The sequence below is a fragment of the Mus musculus genome, chromosome 7 (assembly GCF_000001635.26).
Source record: "Mus musculus strain C57BL/6J chromosome 7, GRCm38.p6 C57BL/6J".
Classification (NCBI taxonomy): Eukaryota; Metazoa; Chordata; class Mammalia; order Rodentia; family Muridae; genus Mus; species Mus musculus.
Window position 1 is genome coordinate 88,008,554 of NC_000073.6, and position 26,257 is coordinate 88,034,810.

The 26,257-nt window shown below is 36.4% G+C and overlaps 1 protein-coding gene across 4 annotated transcripts in view; it reads left to right on the forward strand.

Moving 5' to 3' along the window:
• The window catches only part of Grm5 (glutamate receptor, metabotropic 5), a 551,083-nt gene that overhangs the window by 424,573 nt on the left and 100,253 nt on the right, over nt 1-26,257 (forward strand). For all 4 annotated transcript variants that reach the window (XM_011241643.3, NM_001143834.1, NM_001081414.2 and 1 more), the window contains one exon: nt 17,871-18,117. In XM_011241643.3, the coding sequence (XP_011239945.1) occupies nt 17,871-18,117 (247 nt within the window). The remainder of the gene's footprint in view (nt 1-17,870; nt 18,118-26,257) is intronic.

Sequence of the window (26,257 nt, forward strand, 5' to 3'; positions counted from 1 at the left end):
AATGAAGGCAAAACAAACACAAACTTATGGGACATAATGAAAGCAGTGTTAAGAGGAAATTTCATAGCACCAAGTTCCTTCTTAAAGAAATTGTACAGTTCTCATACTAACAGTTGAAAGGTATACCTAAAAGCTCTAGAAATAAAAAGAAGCAAACACACCCCAGAGGAGTAGACAGAAGGAAATAATCAAAATCAGGGCTGAAATCAGTCAATCAGAAACAAAGAGGAGAATATAAAGAATCAACCAAGAGCTCATTGTTTGGGAAAATCAACAAGATAGACAAACCCTTAGCCAAAGGGCAGAAATACAGTAACCAAATTACCAAAATGAGAATGAATAGGGAGATATAGCCATGAATACTGAGTCAATTAAAAGAGTCCTCTTCACTTTAACCTGGTTCTCTCCTGCCTTGTGGCATGTTTCTATCCATGGGATTCAGACTTTTGAATCCAAAGAAAGACTTTTAAGCACATATCTAATTTATGCTCTCTTTCCTTTAAATTCTGACAAATGTAAGAAATGGCAGGCCTACAGCACCATGTTATTCTCTTGGTCATTTCTCCTACCAAATCAGAGATTAATATACAGGCAAGCATCTGCATGTCACTTTCCATTGTAGTTCCTCTGTTACATAAAAGAGTTCTTTCTGTGCAGACATTAGAACCTCAGCTATATGTATTATTAACAATAGCAATCTGCACATAATCCTTGCCATAGCCTACTTATGATCCAACCCTATATGTGCTATTTTAGTTATGGCAATAACTTACGTTAGCTTATCAGGTATTTGGGATACATCCTCATACTAACATAAATAATATCACTCATTAAGAATGTGTGTTGTTTCATACCACATAGAATAAGATGACCAAACTCATAGTTCTACCCAAAAAGATTCTCTACTTTCAGATGGCTTATCATTGATACTTTGTACTCTCTGCCCAACTGGAATGTAAGCTATATCAAAGATACCCACTAAAGAATTGCAATTCACACTCCCCTAGACCAATGCCATTCAGGAAGCCACCACATCCTCCCTTTTCCCAGGTTTTTTTTTTTCAATTTTTTTATTAGGTATTTATTTCATTTACATTTCCAATGCTATCCCAAAAGTCCTCCACATGCTCCCCTACTGACTCCCCCACCCACCCACTCCCACTTCTTGGCCCTGGTGTTCCCCTGTAGTGAGGCATACAATGTTTGCACAACCAAAGGGCCTCTCTTTCCACTGATGGCCAACTAGGCCATCTTCTGATACATATGCAGCTAGAGACATGAGCTCCGGGGGTACTGGAAAGTTCATATTGTTGGCCCACTTATAGGGTTGCAGATCCCTTTAGCTCCTTGGTTATTTTCTCTAGCTCCTCCATTGGGGGCCCTGTGATCCATCCAATAGCTGACTATGAGCACCCAATTCTGTGTTTGTTAGGACCGGCGTAGTCTCACAAGAGACAGCTGCATCTGGGTCCTATCAGCAAAATCTTGCTAGTGTATGCAATGGTATAAGCGTTTGGAAGCTGATTATGGGGTGGATCCCTGGATATGGCAGTCTCTAGATGGTCCATCCTTTCGTCTCAGCTCCAAATTTTGTCTCTGTAACTCCTTCCATGGGTGTTTTGTTCCCAATTCTAAGAAGGGGAAAAGTGTCTACACTTTGGTCTTCATTATTTAGTTTCATGAGTCTCAGAAATTGTGTCTTATATCTTGGGTATTCTAAGTATCTAGGCTAATATCCACTTATTAGTGAGTACATATCTTGTGACTTCTTTTGTGATTGGGTTACCGCACTCAGGATGATGCCCTCCAGGTCCATCCATTTGCCTAGGAATTTTATAAATTCATTCTTTTTGATAGCTGAGTAGTACTCCATTGTGTAAATGTACCACATTTTCTGTATCCATTCCTCTGTTGAGGGGCATCTGGGTTCTTTCCAGCTTCTGGCTATTATAAATAAGCCTGCTATGAACATAGTGGTGCATGTGTCCTTCTTACCAGTTGGAACATCTTCTGGATATATGCCCAGGAGAGGTATTGTGGGATCCCCCAGTAGTACTATGTCCAATTTTCTGAGGAATCACCAGACTGATTTCCAGAGTGGTTGTACAAGCTTGCAATCCCACCAACAATGGAGGAGTGTTCCTCTTTCTCCACATCCTCGACAGCATCTGCTGTCACCTGAATTTTTAATCTTAGCCATTCTGACTGGTGTGAGATGGAATCTGAGGGTTGTTTTGATTTGCATTTCCCTGATGATTAAGGATGGTGAACATTTTTTCAGATGCTTCTCAGCCATTCGGTATTCCTCAGGTGAGAATTCTTTTTTTAGCTCTGAGCCACATTTTTTAATAGGGTTATTTGATTTTCTGGAGTCCACCTTCTTGAGTTCTTTATATATATTGGGTATTAGTCCCCTATCTGATTTAGGATAGGTAAAGATCCTTTCCCAATCTGTTGGTGGCCTTTTTGTCTTATTGACGGTGTCTTTTGGCTTGCAGAAGCTTTGCAATTTTATGAGGTCCCATTTATCTATTCTCGATCTTACAGCACAAGTCATTGCTGTTCTATTCAGGAATTTTTCCCTGTACCCATATCTTCGAGGCTTTTCCCTACTTTCTCCTCTATAAATTTCAGTGTCTCTGGTTTTATGTGGAGTTCCTTAATCCACTTAGATTTGACCTTAGTACAAGAAGATAGGAATGGATCAATTATCATTCTTCTACATGATAGCCGCCAGTTGTGCCAGCACCATTTGTTGAAAGTGATGTCTTTTTTCCGCTGGATGGTTTTTGCTCCCTTGCCAAAGATAAAGTGACCATAGGTGTGTGGGTTCATTTGTGGTTCTTCAATTCTATTCCATTGGTCTACTTGTCTGTCGCAATACCAGTACCATGCAGTTTTTATCACAATTGCTCTGTAGTACAGCTTTAAGTCAGGCATGGTGATTCCACCGGAGGTTTTTTTATTCTTGAGAAGAGTTTTTGCTATCCTAGGTTTTTTGTTATTCCAGATGAATTTGCAGATGGCCCTTTAAATTCATTGAAGAACTGATTTGGAATTTTGATGGGGATTGCATTGAATCTGTAGATTGCTTTTGGCAAGATAGCCATTTTTACAATATTGATCCTGCCAATCCATGAGCATGGGAGATCTTTCCATCTTCTGAGATCTTCTTTGAATTCTTTCTTCAGAGACTTGAATTTCTTATCATACAGATCTTTCACTTCCTTAGTTAGAGTCATGCCAAGGTAATTCATATTATTTGTGACTTTTGAGAAGGGTGTTGTTTCCCTAATTTCTTTCTCAGCCTGTTTATCCTTTGTGTAGAGAAAGGCCATTGACTTGTTTGAGTTAATTTTATATCCAGCTACTTCACTGAAGCTGTTTGTCAGGTTTAGGTGTTCTCTGGTGGAATTTTTAGGGTCACTTATATATACTATCATATCATCTGCAAAAGGTGATATATTGACTTCTTCCTTTTCAATTTGTATCCCCTTGATCTCCTTTTGTTATCGAATTGTTCTGGCTAGAACTTCAAGTACAATGTTGAATAGGTAAGGAGAAAGTGGGCAGCCTTGTCTAGTCCCTGATTTTAGTGGAATTGCTTCCAGCTTCTCACCATTTACTTTGATGTTGGCTACTGGTTTGCTGCAGATTGCTTTTATCATGTTTACGTATAGGCCTTGAACTCCTGATCTTTCCAAGACTTTTATCATGAATGGATGTTGGATATTGTCAAATGCTTTCTCCACATCATGTAGTTTTTGTCTTTGAATTTGTTTATATACTTGATTACATTGATGGATTTCTGAATATTGAACCATCCCTGCATCCCTGGGATGAAACCTACTTGGTCAGGATGGATGATTGTTTTGATGTGTTCTTGGATTCGGTTAGGGAGAACTTTATTGAGGATTATTGCATCGATATTCCTAAGGGAAATTGGTCTGAAGTTCTCTATCTTTGTTGGATCTTTCTGTGGTTTAGGTATCAGAGTAATTGTGGCTTCATAGAATGAGTTGGGTAGAGTACCTTCTGCTTCTATTTTATGGAATGCTTTGTGAAGAATTTGGATTAAATCTTCTTTGAGTGTCTGATAGAACTCTGCACTAAACCCATCTGGTCCTGGGCTTTTTTTGGTTGGAAGACTATTAATGACTGCTTCTATTTCTTTAGGGGATATAGGACTTTTTAGATCATTAACCTGATCTTGATTCAACTTTGGTACCTGGTATCTGTCTAGAAACTTGTCCATTTCATCCAGGTTCTCCAGTTTTGTTGAATATAGCCTTTTGTAGAAGGATCTGATGGTGTTTTGGATTTCTTCAGGATCTGTTGTTATGTCTCCCTTTTCATTTCTGATTTTGTTAATTAGGATGCTTTCCCTGTGCCCTCTAGTGAATCTGGCTAAGGGTTTATCTATCTTGTGTATTTTCTCAAAGAACCAGCTCCTCGTTTGGTTGATTCTTTGAATAGTTCTTCTTGTTTCCACTTGGTTGATTTTGCCCCTGAGTTTGATTATTTCCTGCCTTCTACTCCTCTTGGGTGAATTTGCCTCCTTGTATTCTAGAGCTTTTAGGTGTGTTGTCAAGCTGCTAGTGTATGCTCTCTCTAGTTTCTTTTTGGAGGCACTCAGAGCTATAAGTTTTCCTCTTAGAAATGCTTTCATTATGTCCCATAAGTTTGTGTATGTTGTGGCTTCATTTTCATTAAACTCTAAAAAGTCCTTAATTTCTTTCTTTATTCCTTCATTGACCAAGGTATCATTGAGAATAGTGTTGTTCAGTTTCCACGTGAATGTTGTCTTTCTATTATTTATTTTGTTATTGAAGATTAGCCTTAGTCCATGGTGATCTAATAGGATGGGTGGGACAATTTCAATATTTTTGTATCTGTTGAGGCTTGTTTTGTGACCAATTATGTGGTCAATTTTGGAGAAGGTACCATGAGGTGCTGAGAAGAAGGTATATCCTTTTGTTTTAGGATAAAATGTTCTGTAGATATCTATTAGATCCATTTGTTTCATAAATTCTGTTAGTTTCACTGTGTCCCTGTTGAGTTTCTGTTTCCATGATCTGTCCATTGGTAAAAGTGGTGTATTGAAGTCTCCCACTATTATTGTGTGTGGTGCAATGTATGCTTTGAGCTTTACTAAAGTTTCTTTAATGAATGTGGCTGCCCTTGCATTTGGAGTATAGATATTCAGAATTGAGAGTTAATCTTGGAAGATTTTTGATGAGTATGAAGTGCTCCTCCTTGTCTTTTTTCATAACTTTAGGTTGGAAGTCGATTTTATTAGATATTAGAATGGCTACTCCAGTTTGCTTCTTTGAGCCATTTGCTTGGAAAATTGTTTTCCAGCCTTTCATTCTGAGGTAGTGTCTGTCTTTTTCCCTGAGATGGGTTTCCTGTATTTCTTTAAGTGAGTTATTAATGCCCTTATTAAAATCATCTACCAGCATCATGAGATATGATTTTACATCTGAATCTTGCTTTTTGCGTGTTTTGGGGAATCCAGGTTCGCTGTGGTTGGCATACTGGTTTCTGATGATGCTGAGTTATCTAGTTTTCTGTTAGTAAGATTCTTACACTTGCCTTTCATCATCTGGTAATCTCTGGTGTTAGATATTCTAGCTGTCTCTGGCTGTAGCTTGTTCATCCTGTGATTCTGTTAGCCTCTGTCAGCACTCCTGGGAGTCCAACTCTCTCCTGAGTCCCAGTGGTCAGAACACTCTCTGCAGGTAAGCTCTCCTCTTGAAGGGAAGGTGTACAGAGGTCTGGAGCTCAGATCTACCTCTTGGCTGAAGATGAAGGCCTGAAGGGACCCTGTCCAAGAAGTTCTGTTGCTTCTGCAGCCCATGCATTCTCCTGAGTGGACTGTTCTCTGAGAGACCCAGGATACAAGATGGTGCTCTGACCTGAGCCCCAGGGCCAGAGCCCTCTCTGGAGGCTGACTCTCCTTAGTCATCATAAGATGTGTTAGGGCACCTGTGTCTTAGAATCCTCTGGGACTGTGGGACTGGCTGCAAATTTCACACCCAAGGTGGCACAGGGCTGATGCTGACTGGAACGAACCCCAGCTGCTGGTCACTGGTCGGGTGGGGTTCCTGTGTCCCTGGTCCTGCTGGCACAAGCCCCTCTGGGTTGTTTTGGAACAGATGTTGCATTCCACTCACCAGTGATCACAAGATCCTGGGTGTGCTTGGGCACCTGAGGAGTGGAGAGTCCTCTGGAGACCTTGGGACGCCCAAGTTGGCACTGGGCTGGTGCAGTCTGGAACTGCTTCCTGAGTTTTATAATCCTCCTTACTCTGCTTCCTGCGTTTTATAATCCTCCTTACTCTATACATAAAGAAATGTTTCCATTTGCAGGAAGTAGCTATACAGTAGCAAAATTTCAGTCAGAAAGTAAAACATTTTGAAACTCATCAAGCTACCTCATAAGGACATGTTCCCACCCTATTCTCCAGCAATAGTTAGACTCCAAAAGTAGATATTCTTTCCTTAAGCAGTTATAGATATGCATTAATTTTTTCATGAAAGATTAGTGTTGGTCACAAAGTTCATTGTAGAGCTGGCATGCTTAATTTTCAAATCCATGTATTATAAATTACTAATGTTAAAACCATAAAATAGTTTATAGGTTCATTTTAGTATCTTATTCACATAATCCCTCTTCATCCTCAAATATTACTGTTGTCATGTTGTATATGTGCAAACCAATGCACAAACAAAATTAACTTGTTGGTCAAGCCAAGACAAATGACTAACAAATGAAATGTCATAATTTAAATCGAAATTTATAACAAAATTTTAGGATATGCTGCCTGCTATAAATATGAAACATTTGTTTGAAATAATGCCCTCTATTAGTAACCGATTTTGGATTTTTGCAGAATTATGTGAAACAGGGAAAATGAGTCCTTCATTATTATACCTCTTTTCTACATCATCAAGGAAACTGGAGGAGATTTTGTTTACTGGTTTCATATTATTGAATAATTTAGACCAAACGGATGCAGGAAATGTTACTTTGTTTGGACCAGTGATTATATTCACATGGCATTTAATCTAGTACTAAATACCAAAGATAATCTTTTCAGAAAGCATTTCTCAGATCTTTCCATGTTTCTTCAATGTTGTCATAGCCTATCTTAAATGTTTTAACTCTATGTGGTGGCAATTCTGTACAATTTGATAAATTTTCTATAATTTAGAAAAGTTGCTCAACATATATGAATATTAGGTTTTCACATAAAAATCTTAATAACTGATAATAGCTAAGTTACAATCATAGTAATTAGTTTCTTACAAGTTCCCCAGTTACAGGATAGGGCCATCCACTCATCTCCAATTTTTTGACCCAGAATTGCTCCTATCTAAAGGAAATACAGGGACAACGTTTGGAGCAGAGACTGAAGGAAAGGCCATCCAGAGACTGCCCTACCTGGCGATCCATCCCATATACAGACACCAAATCCGACACTATTGAAGAATGACAAAAAGTGCTTGCTGACAGGAGCCTGATATAGCTGTGTCCTGAGAGGCTCGCCCAAAGCCTGTCAAATACAGATGTGGATGCTCGCAGCCAACCATTGGACTGAGCATGGGGATCCCAATGCAGAGGTTAGGGAAGGAGTGAAGGACTTCTCTCCTGTCTCCTTCCATGCCTAATCCTACCTCCCTTTTTCTCCACCTCTCCACTCTCCTAGCCAGATGCTTTCCTTCCTCTGCCTTCTGTGATTATTTTGTTCTACCTTCTAAACAAGATTGAAGTATCCACACTTAGACCTTCCTTCTTCTTAAGAAAGCTTCATAAGGTCTATGGTTGTATCATAGATATTCTGACCTTTTTGGCTAATATCGATTTATCAATGAGTACATACCATGACCTTTTGTGTCTTTGGTGTCTGGGTTACATCACAAAGGATAAAGTATATCTATTGTATCTTTATTGAGAATTCAGAAAGAAGTGTACATAGGAAAGGACAGCCTGCAGGATCATCTTGAACTAGATTTTGAAATTCTAACTCAATATGTGTTGATTTTATGTCATGATATAAACAAGGGCAAAATATTATGTTCATTATACACATAGAAAACTCACATTTCTATCACAGTGCAGATAATGGATATAGTGCACCTGGAAATAAGTACTGTAGAAAATTATCTCCTCATTGTCATTCGCTCTTTTAACTGCTTATGAACCATTCTGTGATAAAATTGCTCTGTGAAATCATTATTATCATGGCCAAAAATGGCAATGTCATCATTTAAAGTAGTTCATAAAATAAATAAACATGCACCACCAATACAATGCCAGCCACACTCAGAAAAGATAACTTTATATATACATATATATGTGTATGTATATATGTATGTATGTGTATACACACACACACACACACACACACACACACACATGGATATATGACCATTAGATGTCTCTAATATTCTATGACCATATGTTCTTCTCTAGTCAAGTTAAAGTTAGTCTTCCATGTGTACAATTTGTGAACTCAGTAATTGCAGTTCATTTCTTTACAGAAGGTTTGGATATAGCAAAGTAATTCATTCCTTTGCAATTTTCTACTTCATTTCAATTACAGAGTTCATTATAAAAGATGAGTTTCTAATTTAGCATGCTTGTCCTTTTTAATTAGAAGCAAAACCTTAACAGAAACATTTTTTGAAACCTTATCATCAGAAATCTGAATGATTAGTATTGTAATTCTTACATCCCTTAATGTGGGCAACACCAACTTTGCATTTACCTCAGATTAATCTAGTCATATCTTAAATGTACATTATAGCATGTGAACAGCAACAGCATGTTTTCAGTCATTTGGTGCTTCTCATTGGAGTGTGGCTTCCATGAGTGTTTTCTCAAGTTTTCACAACTCTACTGGAAAGTTTAATTTTCCTGGTTTTCAACATGAGGTGATCATGAAAATATAATCATTCAGGTCTATTTGGAAGATATATCAAAGTTACAGAAAAACATTTCTAATGGACTACATATAAAGTTATATGGTAGAAAGCTATATGTAGGACTGGGGAAACCATCTGGCTTTAGGAAACATCACAAAATGTAGTTAAAATGGAATTCATAGAAAAGAATTGTTGCACTAATGATAGAGAGATCAAAATGAGAAGATTCTTGTCTTGCTGTAGAATGAAGACTACAGTATCCAAATTTTTGTCTCAGGATCTTAAATATCATTACCACCTGGGTGCTTATTGCTATAGAATTCATTTTCGTACTATGGGGAAGTTCTTCAAAATTCCACGATGTGTATGATATAGCTATGGTTGTCTCAAATCATTCACTTATTTGAGGGCTATCAACCAGTTGCTGATGATATTATTAAAAGTTGACATCCCGGGGCCTAGCAAACACAGAAGTCAATGCTCACAGTCAGCTATTAGATGGATCACAGGGCCCCCAATGGAGGAGCTAGAGAAAGTACCCAAGGAGCTAAAGGGAACTGCAACCCTATAGGTGAAACAACACTATGAACTAACCAGTACCCCGGAGCTCTTGACTCTAGCTGCATATGTATCAAAAGATGGCCTAGTCGGCCATCACTGTAAAGAGAGGCCCCAGTACAGGGGAACGCCAGGGCCAAAAAGGGGGAGTGGGTGGGTAGGGAAGTCAGGGGGTGGGTATGGAGGACTTTTGGCATTCTTCTTGGAAAAGTCTATAGTTCCCCATTGGACTTCTGAGGCTTCTGAAAATTTTCAAATCTGCAAAGATCAGTTGTGTTACTCCATGAGGATTTAGAGGTCACTTCTTTATACTTCAGATAAAACTGTATAACGGAGACAGTGTGAATATTGGGAGCGTAGCAATATCTCTATATGTGGCTACAGCCCTAGGTTCCTGGGGCTGCTATGCTGCCTCACACAGAATGTGCATGTGTGGCATAAGTAGGGAGGATACATTGTTTATATGATGCCATAAACTAAAGCATTTTTATTAGGTATTTTCTTCATTTACATTTCCAATGCTATCCCAAAAGTCCCCCATTATCCCCCCCCTACCCTACCCACCCATTCCCACTTCTTGGCCCTGGCGTTCCCCTGTACTGAGGCAGATAAAGTTTGCAAGACCAAGGGTCCTCTCTTCCAAATGATGGCCGACTAGGCCATCTTCTGCTACATATGCGGCTAGAGACACGAGCTCTCGGGGTACAGGTTAGTTCATATTGTTGTTTCACCTTATAGGGTTGCAGACCCCTTTAGCTCCTTAGGTACCTTCTCTATCTCCTCCTTTGGGGGCCCTGTGTTCCATCCAATAGCTGACTGTGAGCATCACTAAAGCATTTTAATAGATAATTTTTTTTACTTTTTTATAACCCTAGTCTTGGCTCAAGCCGCCTCCCATAATCCACTGATAAAACTGGCAATGCTAAGCACTATACTGTATGCAGGAAATAGCATGGTAAATAAAGTCCAAGTTCACTTAAGCCACAGGGAACCTATTTTCCATTCAGAACCAACCTCAAATCTCATGGTAGGATTACAAGCTCTGCAAACAAATAAACAACACAAAATCCTGTTCAACAAATATTAAATGATTGGGTGAGATGTTTGCTTTAATCCATAGTGTTAGAACTTATGAAAATAGAAAAGCAAGATTGTCTTATGATTTAGAAAACTCATACTCTATTGGAGGAATAGTAAAGTTCGTAGATAATTCTGATACATGTCATAAAGTATATGTGTTATAGATTGGGAGATTTATCCATTGATAAAGAATTTTCCTTGCAACCATGACTATCTGAATTCAATACCCAGAACTGACACACACACACACACACACACACAGAGAGAGAGAGAGAGAGAGAGAGAGAGAGAGAGAGAAACAATTGTGATGGTGCACACACTTATAATCTCAGTGAGTGATGGGGAGGCAGAAACAAGTACATCTCTTTGTTTTATTGACTAGACAGCTCTCTGATGTCAGGTCCATGAGACTGTTTCAAAAACTTAAGATGATTTTCTGTACTGGGCTCCATCTGTACAATAGGTAAGTTTTCTTGATAAGAAAGACTGTACTTATCTGTAGGCATAAAACAAATGATTATAGATTGATATGGATTATAATGATTTAGTAAATTGGTGGTTATATGTTGTCCTGCATTAACTATGAATTCACTAGTACTGAGTACTTAACTAAGTTTCCAATACCAGGAACATTTTCCTTGTTGTTGAGTAGGTTTTAAGTCCAACTAGAGAACTGCTAGTTACCAACAAGATATATGTGCCACTACTGCATCCATAGAATTATTGTGACAACAATCTGTTGATGTGGTTCAATACACATCAATAACTGATTAGTACTGTTAGTTTTACCTTCCTTCTTTGGAAGCTTATGTGGTACATTCTTCAAGCTTGAAAATTTTTCAGAAGTTATTCAAATAAAGCCTCAACAACATGATTGCCAATATGTGAGCTGAACAAGGACAATGCTAATGGGTATATCAAAATGGATAGGAAAAAGCCCATAAATCCTCAACCATACACAAAGAAATATAGGCAATGAAGGGAAGCTAAAAAAGACAAGGGTGGTCTTCCCTCAGGAAAAAGAATAAAAGAAGCTGACCAGTGCCAAACAAGCAGCCTAGAAAATAGACATAAAAGTAACATTATATGGGATACACATTGTATATTTAGCAGGTAACCTGTACATATATGCGTGTAATAACAATTAGTGCAAAAAAGAGGCACTGAATTGGAAAAAAGCAGGGTATGAAGGAAGGAAGAGGAAGAAATGTAATTATATTATAATTAAAAAATAAAAATTTCAAAAATAAGGAGAATGGCTCTTATGGAATGATACCTCTGATTGTTCTCACACATAGACACACATATATGCACACACAGACACATGTGTGTACACAGAGAGTGACAGAGTGACAGAGAGAGAGACAGAGACAGAAAGAGCAAATGTTGTATGATATAATGGACATATAAGCACATTTTATAGAAACAATGGTAAAAGATTAACCTGCTTTGAAATATGCTTTGATCTTCTCTCACAACAGGAAACAAATGGCTGTTCTATCTACTGTGAATAATAGAAATTTATTGTGCATAAGTAATAACTATATAGATTTAAAAATCAAACAAGAGTGAATAAGCCTGCTTCTGTGCAATGTTTTCATTATAACGTTACATTGTATTATCCAATAACACCTTCAAAAACTTTCAATTACTTTCTTCTACATACTTTACTGTCTTCTCTTGTATTTTCCTTTCTATTTCTTCTTACTGGTGGGTAGACAGAAAGTAATAGGAATAATATGAAAGTGTTTTCAGAGTTAGAATAAGAATAGATATAAAGAATTAATGTACTATTTTTAAAATACACTTTTTCTCATTGTTTTACCCCAGAGTCATGAGTTAATTTGATAAAAATATTATAAAATTAAAATGAATTTGCCTCTTATAATGATAAGAGCACTATTTAAAGAATCCGGAGGCAAAGAGTCTTAGAGAAGTTATCCCTCACCTCTAGGTCTTATTTTTCACATTTGTAAACTGAGTTTATTGAACCAAACTAAGAAGTTGCCATCACAAATGAGTTCACGGCCAAAGGAGATGTCAAGAATGTAGAGAGTTGGTCTTCACTGGGTGACAACGAGAAAATTATGGTTATGTCTTTATTTTCGAGTGTGTATAGGTAGTTATATGGTATTTCTACAAACTAGCGTTTAGGACACTCCATCTATATCTGAATGCTAAGTTCAGCCTGAGTGCTTCCTTTCTGTAGCGTTTGCACTAGTAACATGCTCTTACAAGTGACTAACCCTCTCAGGTTCAGTCTTCCTCATGTGGTCTTAGTTTTCTTTGATTAACACATACTAAGCTTCAAAGTTACACTGCCTGGATGAATTAAAGACAAATTTCTGTGGACTGTAAAATTAATGTAATCACAGATTGGAGTTTTTTTTTTTTAATTTATTAATTCTGCTGGAGAATTCTGAGTTGATTATATGCTGACAAAATTTGCCCTAAATACTAAAGCTTATATGTCAAGGTTGAGTTTAAAATAAAGAGAATAGAAAAAAGTTTAGGGCTGCTTTGCTTTTTCTTCTCCTTCAAAGATGGTTATGAATCACTGACAGCTTTGGCTAGAACAGAACCTCAGATCGAGCTGCATCTGATCTTGAGCTATATCAATGCTGCTAAAGGATTCAGGTTCTTTGGAGCATCATTGTGTCAACTAATTAATATTCCTGTTCTTTCCTATAGCTTAGTGAATGAGAAATTTGAATGAAATGGATCCTTTTATTACATACACTCATGCCATTGCAACTAGCTTAATAACATTAAATTTCATGGCTCCTAACAATCTTCTACAATTATGCCTGTAGTTGCTTTTTGTTTTTTAGTTTAAAGATTTTATCTTTTTCATGTTTGAACCACCAGCATGCAACAGTTGGCCATGCAATAAGGATTCTAATAGATGAATTTATAAGAAATAATTTAAACATCTTTGAACGAGTCAATGAAATAACTAATGAGGAAAAATTTTTCTTTAGATCTAAAGCAGCAACAGCAAAAACAATTAACTATAACTCTGAAGGTTCTACTAAGACATCTAAAGAATGACTATTAAATGAAAGCACATAGCTTAGAAATATAAACATAAAAATGTAAATATTGGTGAGACTTTTATAGCACACATATATGGTTATACAGTTTAATTTTTTCTCACTAACTATCAGCCCATGTTCTGGAAACTTCTAATTTGATATTATGTAATATTGATACTGTTTAAATCACATGAACAATACTTACTTAGGAAAACATGTGCCTGGTGTACTGACACATATCTGTAATCCCAGTATTCAAGAAGTTGACACATAAGGATCTTGTTTTTTGAGTCCAGCCTGTACTATATAGTCTGGTGAGAAAAATAGAGAAAAGAGGTAAGAAGAGAGAACAGAGAAAGAAGGTAAAGACAGAAAGAGTAAGGAGAGAGATAGTCTGAAGGATGAAGAAAAGGAAGAGACAGAGGCTGAGAAAACAAAGAAAGAAGAGAGCAGATGAGTTGTTTGACTCCCAACTGTAAGCTTGAATCTAACTTCTTAGGCCTTTTGTTCTATTATTAATTCCATTTTCAAAGCCTCAGCAATCTTGTGTATTTATCACATGGGCCTCATCAAGTTCTAAGTCATCACGATAAGCAAGCATTTTCATTGTATTTCAATGAGATCCAAGAGTGGAAGTTAAGAAAGTAATAGACTTGACATTCTGAGTAAATGAGAAAACAGTAGTTACTAGCATGGGTTTTATTCCTATCTATTCATTTTCCTGATAGAAAAAGAACACTTTATTAATTGAAAAGATTATGTCACATGTTTGCATTGTTCAGTTATTCTTAAATGAATACTATTCTACAAAATAATGATTTCTCAAGTAATCTGATTTGACAAACCGAAGACGGGTCTTGGTATATGGTTTCACTGGTGGAGGCATCCTGTCATCCATCTGGCTCCATTCACATACTCATCTCTGGTTAGTAGTGCCAGTCATGTGTCAGGTCCTATGATAAGCTACAAAGATGCATCTGTGCCTAAAGTAGAACGTCCAGAAATTCAAAGTATAGTGTAAACCCATTAAAAACTATCAACATAGCTAAATGAAAACAAAATGTGGCCTTAATCTAAGCTACAGATAGATTGAAAACAGGTAATTTCCATTTAAGATGTTTAGTATAATGACAGAACCACAATGTGAGAAAGGATACTCTGGGGAGTAATAGAAGATGATGTGGAGTCCTAGCAAACAGAATGCACTAATACATATGCCATTGTCAAAGAACAAACCTGAAAATGAATGTGGTAAATTGTTTTTTAGGGAGGAAAGGGCAGTGTTGACAGGTATTGGAGGGCGATAAGAAAAAATGGTGTGTGAGAGTAATAAGAATTTGTGTGTTTGAAATCATGAAACACAAAACTTAATAAAAATGAACTTTAGTAATTCAAGGAAGAAAGTACTCCATCCAGGATTATATAAAATTTTATAACCATAGTGGAATAATTTTCAGCCAGATAAATAATGTAGCATCCATATGCATACCCTCAGGGACAGGATATCAAGCTCTACAGTACACCATTGAAAGCAAGGTATAGAAATATTCTATCATTTGTGGGAAGACATATATGTGGTAAGTTATGAATGAAACTAATAAAGGCTTGGAGAAATAATAAGCTAAAATATTGTTTAACTCTTTTACACACAGCAAATTCTGCCTGAAAGGAGTACTGGATATCTAAACACTGAAAAAGAGAGAGTTGTTTTCATTTTATTATCTTTAAGTTTTTTGCTTTGATTTGAATCTACAAATATAGATATAAAAATAGCAAAAAATTAATATATTCCTAACTCCAAAATGCTGTGATAAAAGTTGGATTGGAAGAAAATCAACAGATTAAAGGAATATAGGAAGATGTAGCAAGTTGAATGAAGATAGAGTGATATCTTCTTTTATAAGATGTTAAGGTTGACATGAATTAGGAAGCTTTTGATAATGCAATTGGATTTAGATTCAAAAGACATTAGACATCCAGATCACTGATATGGACTCCAGATAGACTGCAAAGGTTTAAACCTAATTCCCGCTGCCTAGTTGTTGTGAAATATTAAAGAAAATTAATACATTTCTGAATCACTCATAAAAGTAGTACATATATCTTCAGACAATGATAACAATGGACTTCATCAATATTTATATCATACTGGAAAAAAAGGTACTGTATTGATTTTAAAGAACCCTCACTTATATGACAATTGAAACATTGGAAATAGTATCAGGAACTGAACAAGGATTCTGATATCTCATAAAGTTATAACCAATCAGTTAAGTTTGTTCTGTTTTCAAAATGTGTACTGAATCAGATCACACCTCTCCTTTTCTACTACTGTCATGTTAAGCAAAGTAATATCTCCATGTTTAATAACTCAAGCATTATATTCTTTAATTTCTACAACAACCAACTAATTTGTCACTTGTCAGTTAATTGCTTTCTACATTATCTGCGCTTAACATAACTCAGAAAATTCATCTTTGTTACTCCTTTCAAAAATACTTGGGTGCATAATAAATATCCAAGCTGCTAGCAATCTTAACTTTTTTACTTATACATTCAGAGCCTGCCTAGAGTAAACCACTCAAACCTCTTAGTATCCTATAGCACAATTCTGTAAATTATAGCACTACTTAACAACTTTCATTCATTTTCCACAGATAAAAGTGAAGCTCTCAATGAAAATCAGAAAAAAACTTCAAAACTATATATTACACAGCCATTTTTCCTTGTGACTGATATTATATTCATTTTCCACTTCTATATAATCATTAAAAACCATACCAGACATAGATGCATTGGCACAAGCTAATATGTCTATCTAGATAAAAATCCTCCTAATCTTATATTTTAGATATAAAGCATAAATCAGCCTATTAGCAATAGGACTTTCATGCTTCATCCACATGTAGCCATGCTTTTCACAATCAATACAAATGTATAATTTGACACTGTAACATTTACTGAATTAATAAATTAATTGTTTAGTGCTTTATTCCATAACTTCTAGTGGGACTGTTTATGAATGACAAAAATATGCTTTGAGACTGGAGGAGGTGAGTCATAAATTATCAAATAAGTATAATAGAGACAAAATATTATATATCATTTTCTCTACAAAGAAGTCTTAGCAGTTGAAGAAATGAAGACTATTTGAAAATTAGTGAGCCAGGGAGGTACAATGTCATAGATTGTTAGAGAAATAAATCTGAAAATCAAGTAAATAGGTAAAATGAAAGTACAATGTACTTCTGACATAAGTCACTGGAATAAACAAGTCTCAATGTTGTTACGAAATCACATCTTTTTTCGAGGTTCATTTGTTTATTTTATATCTGCTCATACATTACTTCTCAACTACAGATTCATCTCTCTCCACTCCTCCCAGTCCCTCTCCGACCTTCTCTGTTCCCAAGATCCATTGCTCTCTTACTTTCTTTCAGAAAAGAGCAAGCCTCCCAGGGATCTCAGTGGACATGGCATAATAAATTACAATAAGACTAGTCCCCTCCTCTCATGTTAAGGCCCGACCAAGCAACCCAGTGTGAAGAAAAATGTTCCAAGGGCAAGCAAAAGAGTCAGAGTCAACCCCAGTTCCCATGTTATGATTTCCACAAGGACATCAAGCTATATAGCCATAACATATATGCAAAGGATTTATCTCAGACCCATACAGGTTCTATAATTGTAAGTTCAGTCTCTATGAATCCCTATGAGCACTGGTTGCTTGATTCTGTAGCCCATGTTCTTGTGGTGCCATTGACCGCTCTGGTTCATATTATCCTTCCTCTCCCACTTCCAAGAAGTTTACTAAGATGGTGATTGGCTGTGGGTCACTGCATCTGCTCCAATCTGTTACTGGATGAAGCCTCTCTGATGAAGATTGGACTAGGATATAGTCTATGAATAGCAGAATATTATTAGAAATCATTTCATTGACTTTTTTTTTATCAGTCTTATTTGGTTCTATGCAAGTTCTTTGGGCTATCTATCCTCTGATTCCTGATCATTTCATGCAGCACATCTTGAAGGCAAGATAAATTGTAGGTTGAAGGTTTTAAGGCTGGGTTGATGCCCCAGTATTCAATATTTTAAAACAAACCCCACAAATGGTGGGAAAGAGTTGAGAACCACATGTTCACTCATGTTTTGTGTGGTCCAAAGTTGTAAATCTGATGAGCTCTTTCTCATTGTTCAGGATCTGTGAATGTAGCTATAGAGAAGAGCTGGGTAATATTTCAAAGTTAATCCTTAACTTATTTCTCAACAGGTTCTCTAACTCTGAGAACGCATCATGTTCAAGATTCCAAAATGGGATTTGTGATCAATGCAATCTATTCTATGGCTTATGGGCTCCACAACATGCAGATGTCCCTGTGTCCAGGCTATGCAGGCCTCTGTGATGCAATGAAGCCAATTGATGGGCGGAAACTTTTGGACTCCCTGATGAAAACCAACTTTACTGGAGTTTCCGGAGATATGATTCTATTTGATGAAAATGGAGACTCTCCAGGAAGGTACTGTTACAGTCTCATTGTTGACAATAGTGCCTGAACTTTCTATCTCAAGTGTCTTTCCCTTTTGGTTACTCGGGTTTCTGGAGCAGGTTTGGTTAAAGCTCTTATTCCAAAATGAGGCAACTAAGATAAGGATGGCCTCATTTCTCTGTGGCCAAGAAAGAACATCAATGTTAATACTCAGTGTATACTTTTCAATTCATCACCACATTTCAGTGGCATAAACTTAAGAGACATGATCCTCATTTTATTATAGACAAAGAAAAATACACCCCTTGGATCCCTCGGGGCATATTAGTCAGGTTATTCCCAGTCTTTGGCTACTTCTTATCACAACAATATTCTCAGACAGGAGCAATTCTAGTTCTGGTAGTCCAGGATTATGGTGGAGGTCCGTCCGCTCTGTTTACTCTACTTGCTGGTGAGCCACATCATATGTTCCTTTGTTATCCTGTAACAGAAGCACTTATGCCCTTGTTGACGTAACTAACTGCCTTTCAATCTGAATTTTGTATTATTTTTGAGAAGATAACAGAAAATTATGGAACATTTTTATAATTAAGCCATCCTTTAGAGAAATCACTATGTATTGAAAACTTATGAAAATTTATCTCTATCTCCAACATTGAAGACTTAAGTTTTCTTAAACACTGTACTTTGAATATATAAGGGATAATTAATTGAATTTATTGGCAGAGGTAGGTAACTACTCTGCTGTACAAAAGAAAACAACAACAAAGAAATGAAAAAAAATGAAACACATAAGTAAATAATCCCAAGGATTTTTTGGTTCCTGCAGCTTCTCCCAGCAGCAATTTATGCCTCCCAGCTGTTTTCAAAGAATTATCTGCATACAGTTTGCAGCTAGTCCTGCCAAGAGAGTGACACATGAGTCCCCTCCACTCAACTTGCAATGCGTGTGGCAACCACCACCTTCTGCCAGCAGCCTTGGTTTAGCACATTTCCACATCCTGCAGTAAACTGGAGCTGGCCAAACATACAGCTCGCAACATTACACAAGCTTCACTGCCAAGAGGCAGACAGCTAGTTCCAGGTCACATGGCCAAGTGAAAAACCTGGTATTTATTATAATCTAGAGACTTAACGGGTTTTATTCTAACCCAGACATTTGCAAAACTAACTGGCTTTTTATTATTTTCTATTTTGGGAATCTTCTGTGTGTTCACTGTTGGAAAATATAAACATTTTCTTAGTAGCAAAGGAAACTTCACATGCACTGTATATCTGAATGCTGTCTAAATTCTGATTCTTGGGTATGGATTTACTGTTCTTGTATAAACATCTGTAGCACCAGTGTTACCCTTAATAAACTGATGATGGCATTATAACTAGCTCAGGAGCTTCCTTGTCATGTGTCCAAGACAGATTCACAAACCATAGGAGAAGGAAATGTCTATGGTGGCTCAACTCCAGCCCAGTGGGAAACTTTAATGAATTAAGCAAATCATCACTACTTTATTTGCAGTATTTCAAGATATTTGTGATAGAAGTACTTTGGGGATACTGCTCACCCCTTTTCAAATCTCTTCAAGGATAATGACATTATAGATACTTTTTCAATAATAGCATGTACACTCTTTTGCAACCAAATTCCTGATTTGGTATTTTTAGTCTATTCATTAACTTCTATGTTTAAGTATTAAAACATTAATAATTAGTAATTACAAATTTTGTTTTGCCAATGCATATAGTATACATAATGTTTATACTGAACTCATTAATAAATAATATTAAAATAAATAGGCATGAATATGTATACAACTAAATGGGGCAATACAATAGGAACCCACCTGCAATGTTTAACTAATATTTTTGTCATCGTGTGTAATTCAAAACACATACTAAGCTAAATGCTCACTTTTTTTCCTTCTTTTTTTTTCTTTTTTTTAAATATTTTTTATTACATATTTTCCTCAATTACATTTCCAATGCTATCCCAAAAGTCCCCCATACCCTCCCTCCCACTTCCCTACCCACCCATTCCCATTTTTTTGGCCCTGGTGTTCCCGTGTACTAGGGCATATACAGTTTGCGTGTCCAATGGGCCTCTCTTTCCAGTGATGGACGACTAGGCCATCTTTTGATACATATGCAGCTAGAGTCAAGAGCTCCGGGGTACTGGTTAGTTCATAATGTTGTTCCACCTATAGGGTTGCAGATCCCTTTAGCTCCTTGGGTACTTTCTCTAGCTCCTCCATTGGGAGTCCTGTGATCCATCCAATAGCTGACTGTGAGCATCCACTTCTGTGTTTGCTAGGCCCCGGCATAGTCTCACAAGAGACAGCTACATCTGGGTCCTTTCAGCAAAATCTTGCTAGTGTATGCAATGGTGTCAGCGTTTGGAAGCTGATTATGGGGTGGATCCCTGGATATGGCAGTCTCTAGATGGTCCATCCTTTTGTCTCAGCTCCAAACTTTGTCTCTGTAACTCCTTCCATGGGTGTTTTGTTCCCAATTCTAAGGAGGGGCATAGTGTCCACACTTCAGTCTTCATTCTTCTTGAGTTTCATGTGTTTAGCAAATTGTATCTTATATCTTGGGTATCCTAGGTTTTGGGCTAATATCCACTTATCAGTGAGTACATATTGTGTGAGTTCCTTTGTGAATGTGCACCTGCAATGTTTAACTACCCACCTGCAATGTTTAACTAATATTTTTGTCATTGTGTGTAATTCAAAACAAATACTAAGCTAAATGCTCACTTTTTAAGTTATATGAAATAAGCAATCTTCTGTCCTCCTTTTTATTAATACAAAGTAAAGTTTACAAAGGGTAAATTTGGGTTGGTTAGGAAGATGTCAAAGTGTTACAGAACATAAGCTAGTGTGAAGACATGAGGTCAAATTTCCAGAATGCACATAGAGCTTAACATGGTAAGATCTATCAATAACTGCAAAAATCCAACTGTGGGAAGTAGAGAAAGAATTTTTGTGGAAGCCCATGGACCAACCGAACTACAATACACAGACAGACACACACACAGAGACACACACACACACACTAGAATGGCTGGCTTACCCAAAGCAATAGTATAAAAAATGACTCTTAAGGTGTTCAGTGTTCTAGGTTTCAACACCTCACCTTATACATCAGCCCCACAATTCACCAGATCAAAGTAAAATAAGCATATATTTTGAGTAATGTATCTTCAGGAATTATATTAGGTTTTGTGATGTTAAAGTTTCCTCTACACTGGATTAAAGGAATTCTCAGCTGAGACAGGAAGCAGAGGAGCCAGGATTAGAAAGAATACTGCTAAATGAGCAGAGTTCTAGAGGATCCTGGACAGAGAAAGGAAGACATTGTTGAGCTGATGACTATTCTCAGAGCTGCGATTGTATACCTGACAGGAAGCCACTTTACAGAAGGAAAGATTTATTTCAACTATTGATTTGAGGGTTCAGTCTATTGCAATAGAGAATGCATTGTGAAGGAACTAACTTGCAGTTGTGGCAGAATGAGTCTGAAGTTCCACCAGGAGCACAAGTCTAATGACCTCTGTTTCACCTCTTGCCTGAACCTGAGAAAGCACTTCTTGGGTCACTGCTTGAATATAATACCCAAAAGCCCTTTGATCGGGAACTCTCTTATTAAATAAAAGTTTCTAAAGTAAGTTTCCATTGCTATGTCCTGATGCTATCCTTATTATATCATGTTGCTACCAATGGGTGGGACACTATCTCTAGGGAATCTTTTCTATTGCAAAGTTTTTGGTTTTTCTTTTGTGGACTTTATACCTTTAAAGCTATATAGTTGGCTCAAAGCCACTTTATCCACAGTGCCTGCCACTTTAACTATACATGGTACTTTTCCTCACCAGACTACAGAATTTTCATAGCTTTTGTCCCTTTTACTGTAAATACAAATAGAAACAAGAACAAGTCAGCTCACAGCTTTGATATTACAGTGTGCAGCATCTTTTCATGATTCTGGCAATTGGAATCCCTCATCACCCCCAAGTTGTTTTTTCCTTTCTCCAAATAACTTAGTCTTTTCCTTTGGAATTCACTCAAATTCAGTTATTCAGAACATAGCAAGAGTCTTTAACAGCACTTTACTTGAATGCCTAGGATTCCAATTCTGGACAACCTCAAACCCTTTTAAAACCTCATTTTCATAATTTTATTACCCACATCTCTGTTTGCACTTCAATCCCTCTCAAATCCCTCCAGAATTCCTTGTTGTTCTCTGCATGTAAGACTCTATGTGTCCTTCTTGACACAGATCCCAACTCTTGCATACTCATCTCAGAAACAACCTCGAAAAGCCTAAGAACTAGGAGGACAGGTAGTCAGAGTAATGATCCCAGCTCTCAGTATCAATTTCCTGTTTTCCTGAGTTTTTGGTAACTATGACAAAATAATTGACAAATAAAATGAAAAAGAAAGGATTGTTTTGGGATCCTATTATGAGGTTTTAATCCATCATGGATGACAGATGGTAGGGTAGTTATAATATCTCTCAGTTATAGTTACAAGAATATAAGGCTTCTTGATCATGGAACACAGGTAGGACAAAAAGTGGAAGCAGTATGCCAACCTCAAGCCTGGTCCCTAGTGATCCTTGTAATCCATCCAGTTCTCACCTAGTAGATATTCAATAACCTCCTGAAACATCTCCACCACCCAGGACAAAGTGAGCAAACTCATGAGCACGTGGGAGACATTTTAGATTTAAACCATAAGGCATAGAAATCAATTTTGATTCATCCATTAAGATTACTTAAGCATCTTTGGCTGTTTTTAAACCTTATTCATGGATGAAATTGCTATTAAACTATACTATTTTTAATTTTAAAAAACTGATCTATCTGTGATATAGACTCCTGAGTTTTTGAATTTACAAAAGTTTACATGGCTATTATGTCTCAATGTGCTGTGCAAAAGCAATCCTTAATTAACACATCAATATTTCTATACCAGGACATATGAACATTTCACACTCTGCTCTATTAATGGACTATAAATAACTTCATAAATGTCAGGTTTTATCCTGAGATAATTTTAGATAGGTTTATGTTATGATACCAAATGAGTTATAAAAATATCATGGTTTTCAGAGTTCTAGGGACTTCAAAATTGCACATGGGAAGCATGAACCTTGACTGTTCATTATCAATAATTTAGGTCACGGGTTTGAAAAACAGGTTTTGTAAGCCAAGTCAAAATTTTAGTAATAAAGTTTTAGAGTACATAGTAACATTCAACTAATTATACTGTGTCTGTGAATATATTGTATTAACAACACTGAGTTGTTAAAGATTATTTCAAGTATGTTAAAGATGCTGCCTAGTATAAAAAGCAAAACTTGCTGGGAAACTGTCAAAAAGCTGGTCTTAAGAGATCTGGCTTCTGTCTATGTTGATCATAACTGCAAAGAGAAGATAGAGAACATGTGGTAAATTGAATACATCTTACTATTCAAAGCAAAATTAAAGAGTATAGAATGGGATATAAATGAGTATGTGAATGTAAAATACTGGGAAATAATGATATAAAGGAAAGGAATATGAAATTATGCTAGGACAATGTTCTTATAATTTATATTAAGTAGCTAAAAATTTATACATATATATATGTATATATATATATATATTCACCTGAAAAAGACAAAAAGACAAGAGAAGTATAAATGGAAGACTAAGAACACATGGGGCAAGAAAAGAGCAACAAAAATTGGGGGAAGTGGTATGCACCTAAATAATTCTAGATACATTGCTATTTAGGCTAAGGGATCATAAATAAACAGATTTTCTATATAAATACTCTTATTTTCCTAGATAGAAATCTGAGTCTTAACAAAATAAATAACTCTTAGATGACATAATCACTCACTTATTTTTATATTACAATTGAAATAGTTTAATCAGTATAGCAAGAATTCCATTATTGGTAATATTATATTAAATTTTCACCAAATTCACTATCTGATTTTCCTTTCATTTGTGATTTACCTAACCTCAAAAACACAGACCATTATAATGCAATTATTTCAGGGCAGGAGAGGCATGACTCAGCAGTACCAAGCTCTTCTATAGGACTTGAGTTTGATTCCCAGAACCCATATGATGGCTTGTCACCATCTGTAGCTTGAACCCTAAGGGATTCAACAACCTTTTTTGGCCTCTGTCACACCAGGCAGAAATGTAGTACACAGACATGTAAGTAGGCTAAAACATCCATAGATAGATAGATAGATAGATAGATAGATAGATAGATAGATAGATAGATGTAGCTATAGTTATTTTTTTTAAACAAACAATGGTATATCTTGTAGACCTTAGCCACAAGTACCTAGTATGCCAGCCCATTGCCAACTTGACATATATTTACTAATCACATGCATATTAAGAAACTTGCATCTCGGCCTGGCCGTGGTGGCACACACCTTTAATCCCAGTACTTGGGAGGCAGAGGCAGGCAGATTTCTGAGTTCGAGGCCAGCCTAGTCTACAAAGTGAGTTCCAGGACAGCCAGGGCTGTACAGAGAAACCCTGCTTCAAAACAAATAAACAACAAACAAACAAACGAAAGTTGCATCTCCACAGTTTTGCCTTCAAGTGATTGTTCAGTTCCCAGTCACATCGGAATAGTCCTTTGTAAGGATGCTTGATATAAGTTGAAAAATTCTAGATACTAGTAAACACCCTTATATCTAGAATAGCCCTACTATGGTCTCTATCTTAAACTTAAATGGAATTTGTTGGCATACATGCTTTTAGCTTTCTTTTTTACTTTTGTTTTTGAATGCTATATAAAATTGATTTGAAATTTTCTTAAGGATGCTTACTGTGGATACTTGGAAAGAGACAGCTGTGAAGGAAGAATTTTTGCATAGAATGATAAAAATTAAGAAGCTATAGTAAGAGAAAAGTACAATGTGGAGGGAATTGGAATGAAGGAGAAAAGGAGAAGACAGGCTGGCAGTAATAAAATCTCTCTAGCAGAGTCCTGTAATTAGTATAACACTTTAATCTTTGTTTCTAATACTGTTTTTTTTTTAATGAGTCTATAACAAATCCTCAAAAGGCATTCTAAATTATTTACTGATATTTTTGGAAGAAAAAATAAAATTCTATAGGTTAAATAATGGGTAAACACTACATGAAGACACTAAATTTTAAATTTTCACCTAAAGTTTGAACATGGATACTTAACTCTTGAAAAAGAATGAAGTCTACATCACCCTTGTGGGTATTGTTTTCAAGTGTCTTTCTGTTTTTTGAAAAAGTGGAGAATCTTTGCATGGAGAAACATTTCTCTCTACCTCAGTTTTTGTTTGGCGCATAGCTACTCAAAGTTGTTATGATGAAAGAACATGTTCACTGATAAGCAATTACTGATAAGATCTTTGTTGTTGTTGTTGTTGCTGCTGCTGCTGCTGGCTTGTATGAAAAAAAATGGTCAGTGCTAAGACTCAGTCTCTGGGTTAATTCTTTCAGTTTGAAGAATTAAACAAAAATTAAGAATTAACATTTCTGAAAGTCACTTTCTGTCAGTCAGTCACATGACGTTCCCTAGTGTGCCTATGTTTATTTTCAAGCCCAGTATCTTCTTACCCTTTAGGCTTCCCTTTTACAGAAAACTGAGGTCATGAGACATAGATCATGACTAATTTAATGAGAAGAAGGAACAGTAGGCCTAAAGTATAAAGGCTTTCTTTGGATCCTGAATCTGACATTTTTGTTCTGTATAACCTGGTCATAACAATTAATCTCAATAAGCTTTAGTTCCATTATCTATAAAATTAATATCTTAGTCTAGACATTTTCAGGATTGAAAATTGGAAGAAATGATATTGTTCATCATTTTTTGTGAGCAAATAGAGTCTTTATATCTCTTCAAATCATCATTAGTGAAGAAAGAAGGCTCCAGAGACTGACAGTTCTTTCAGACTATGCAGTTCAAAGGTTATTTGCTTGGAAAAGTAAGACTTATAAGTCTATTTGTTTGAAGTAGCTAGTGACATAATACATAATTACTTTTACTTGACTGATCTCTGTTCTAACTCCTTAAGTTATTGCATATTTAGAAACCACAGGCCAATCTGACAGCATGGAAGAAATATCCCTAGAATCATTATTTAGAAATAAATAATTTGAAGGAAATAAAGCAATTCA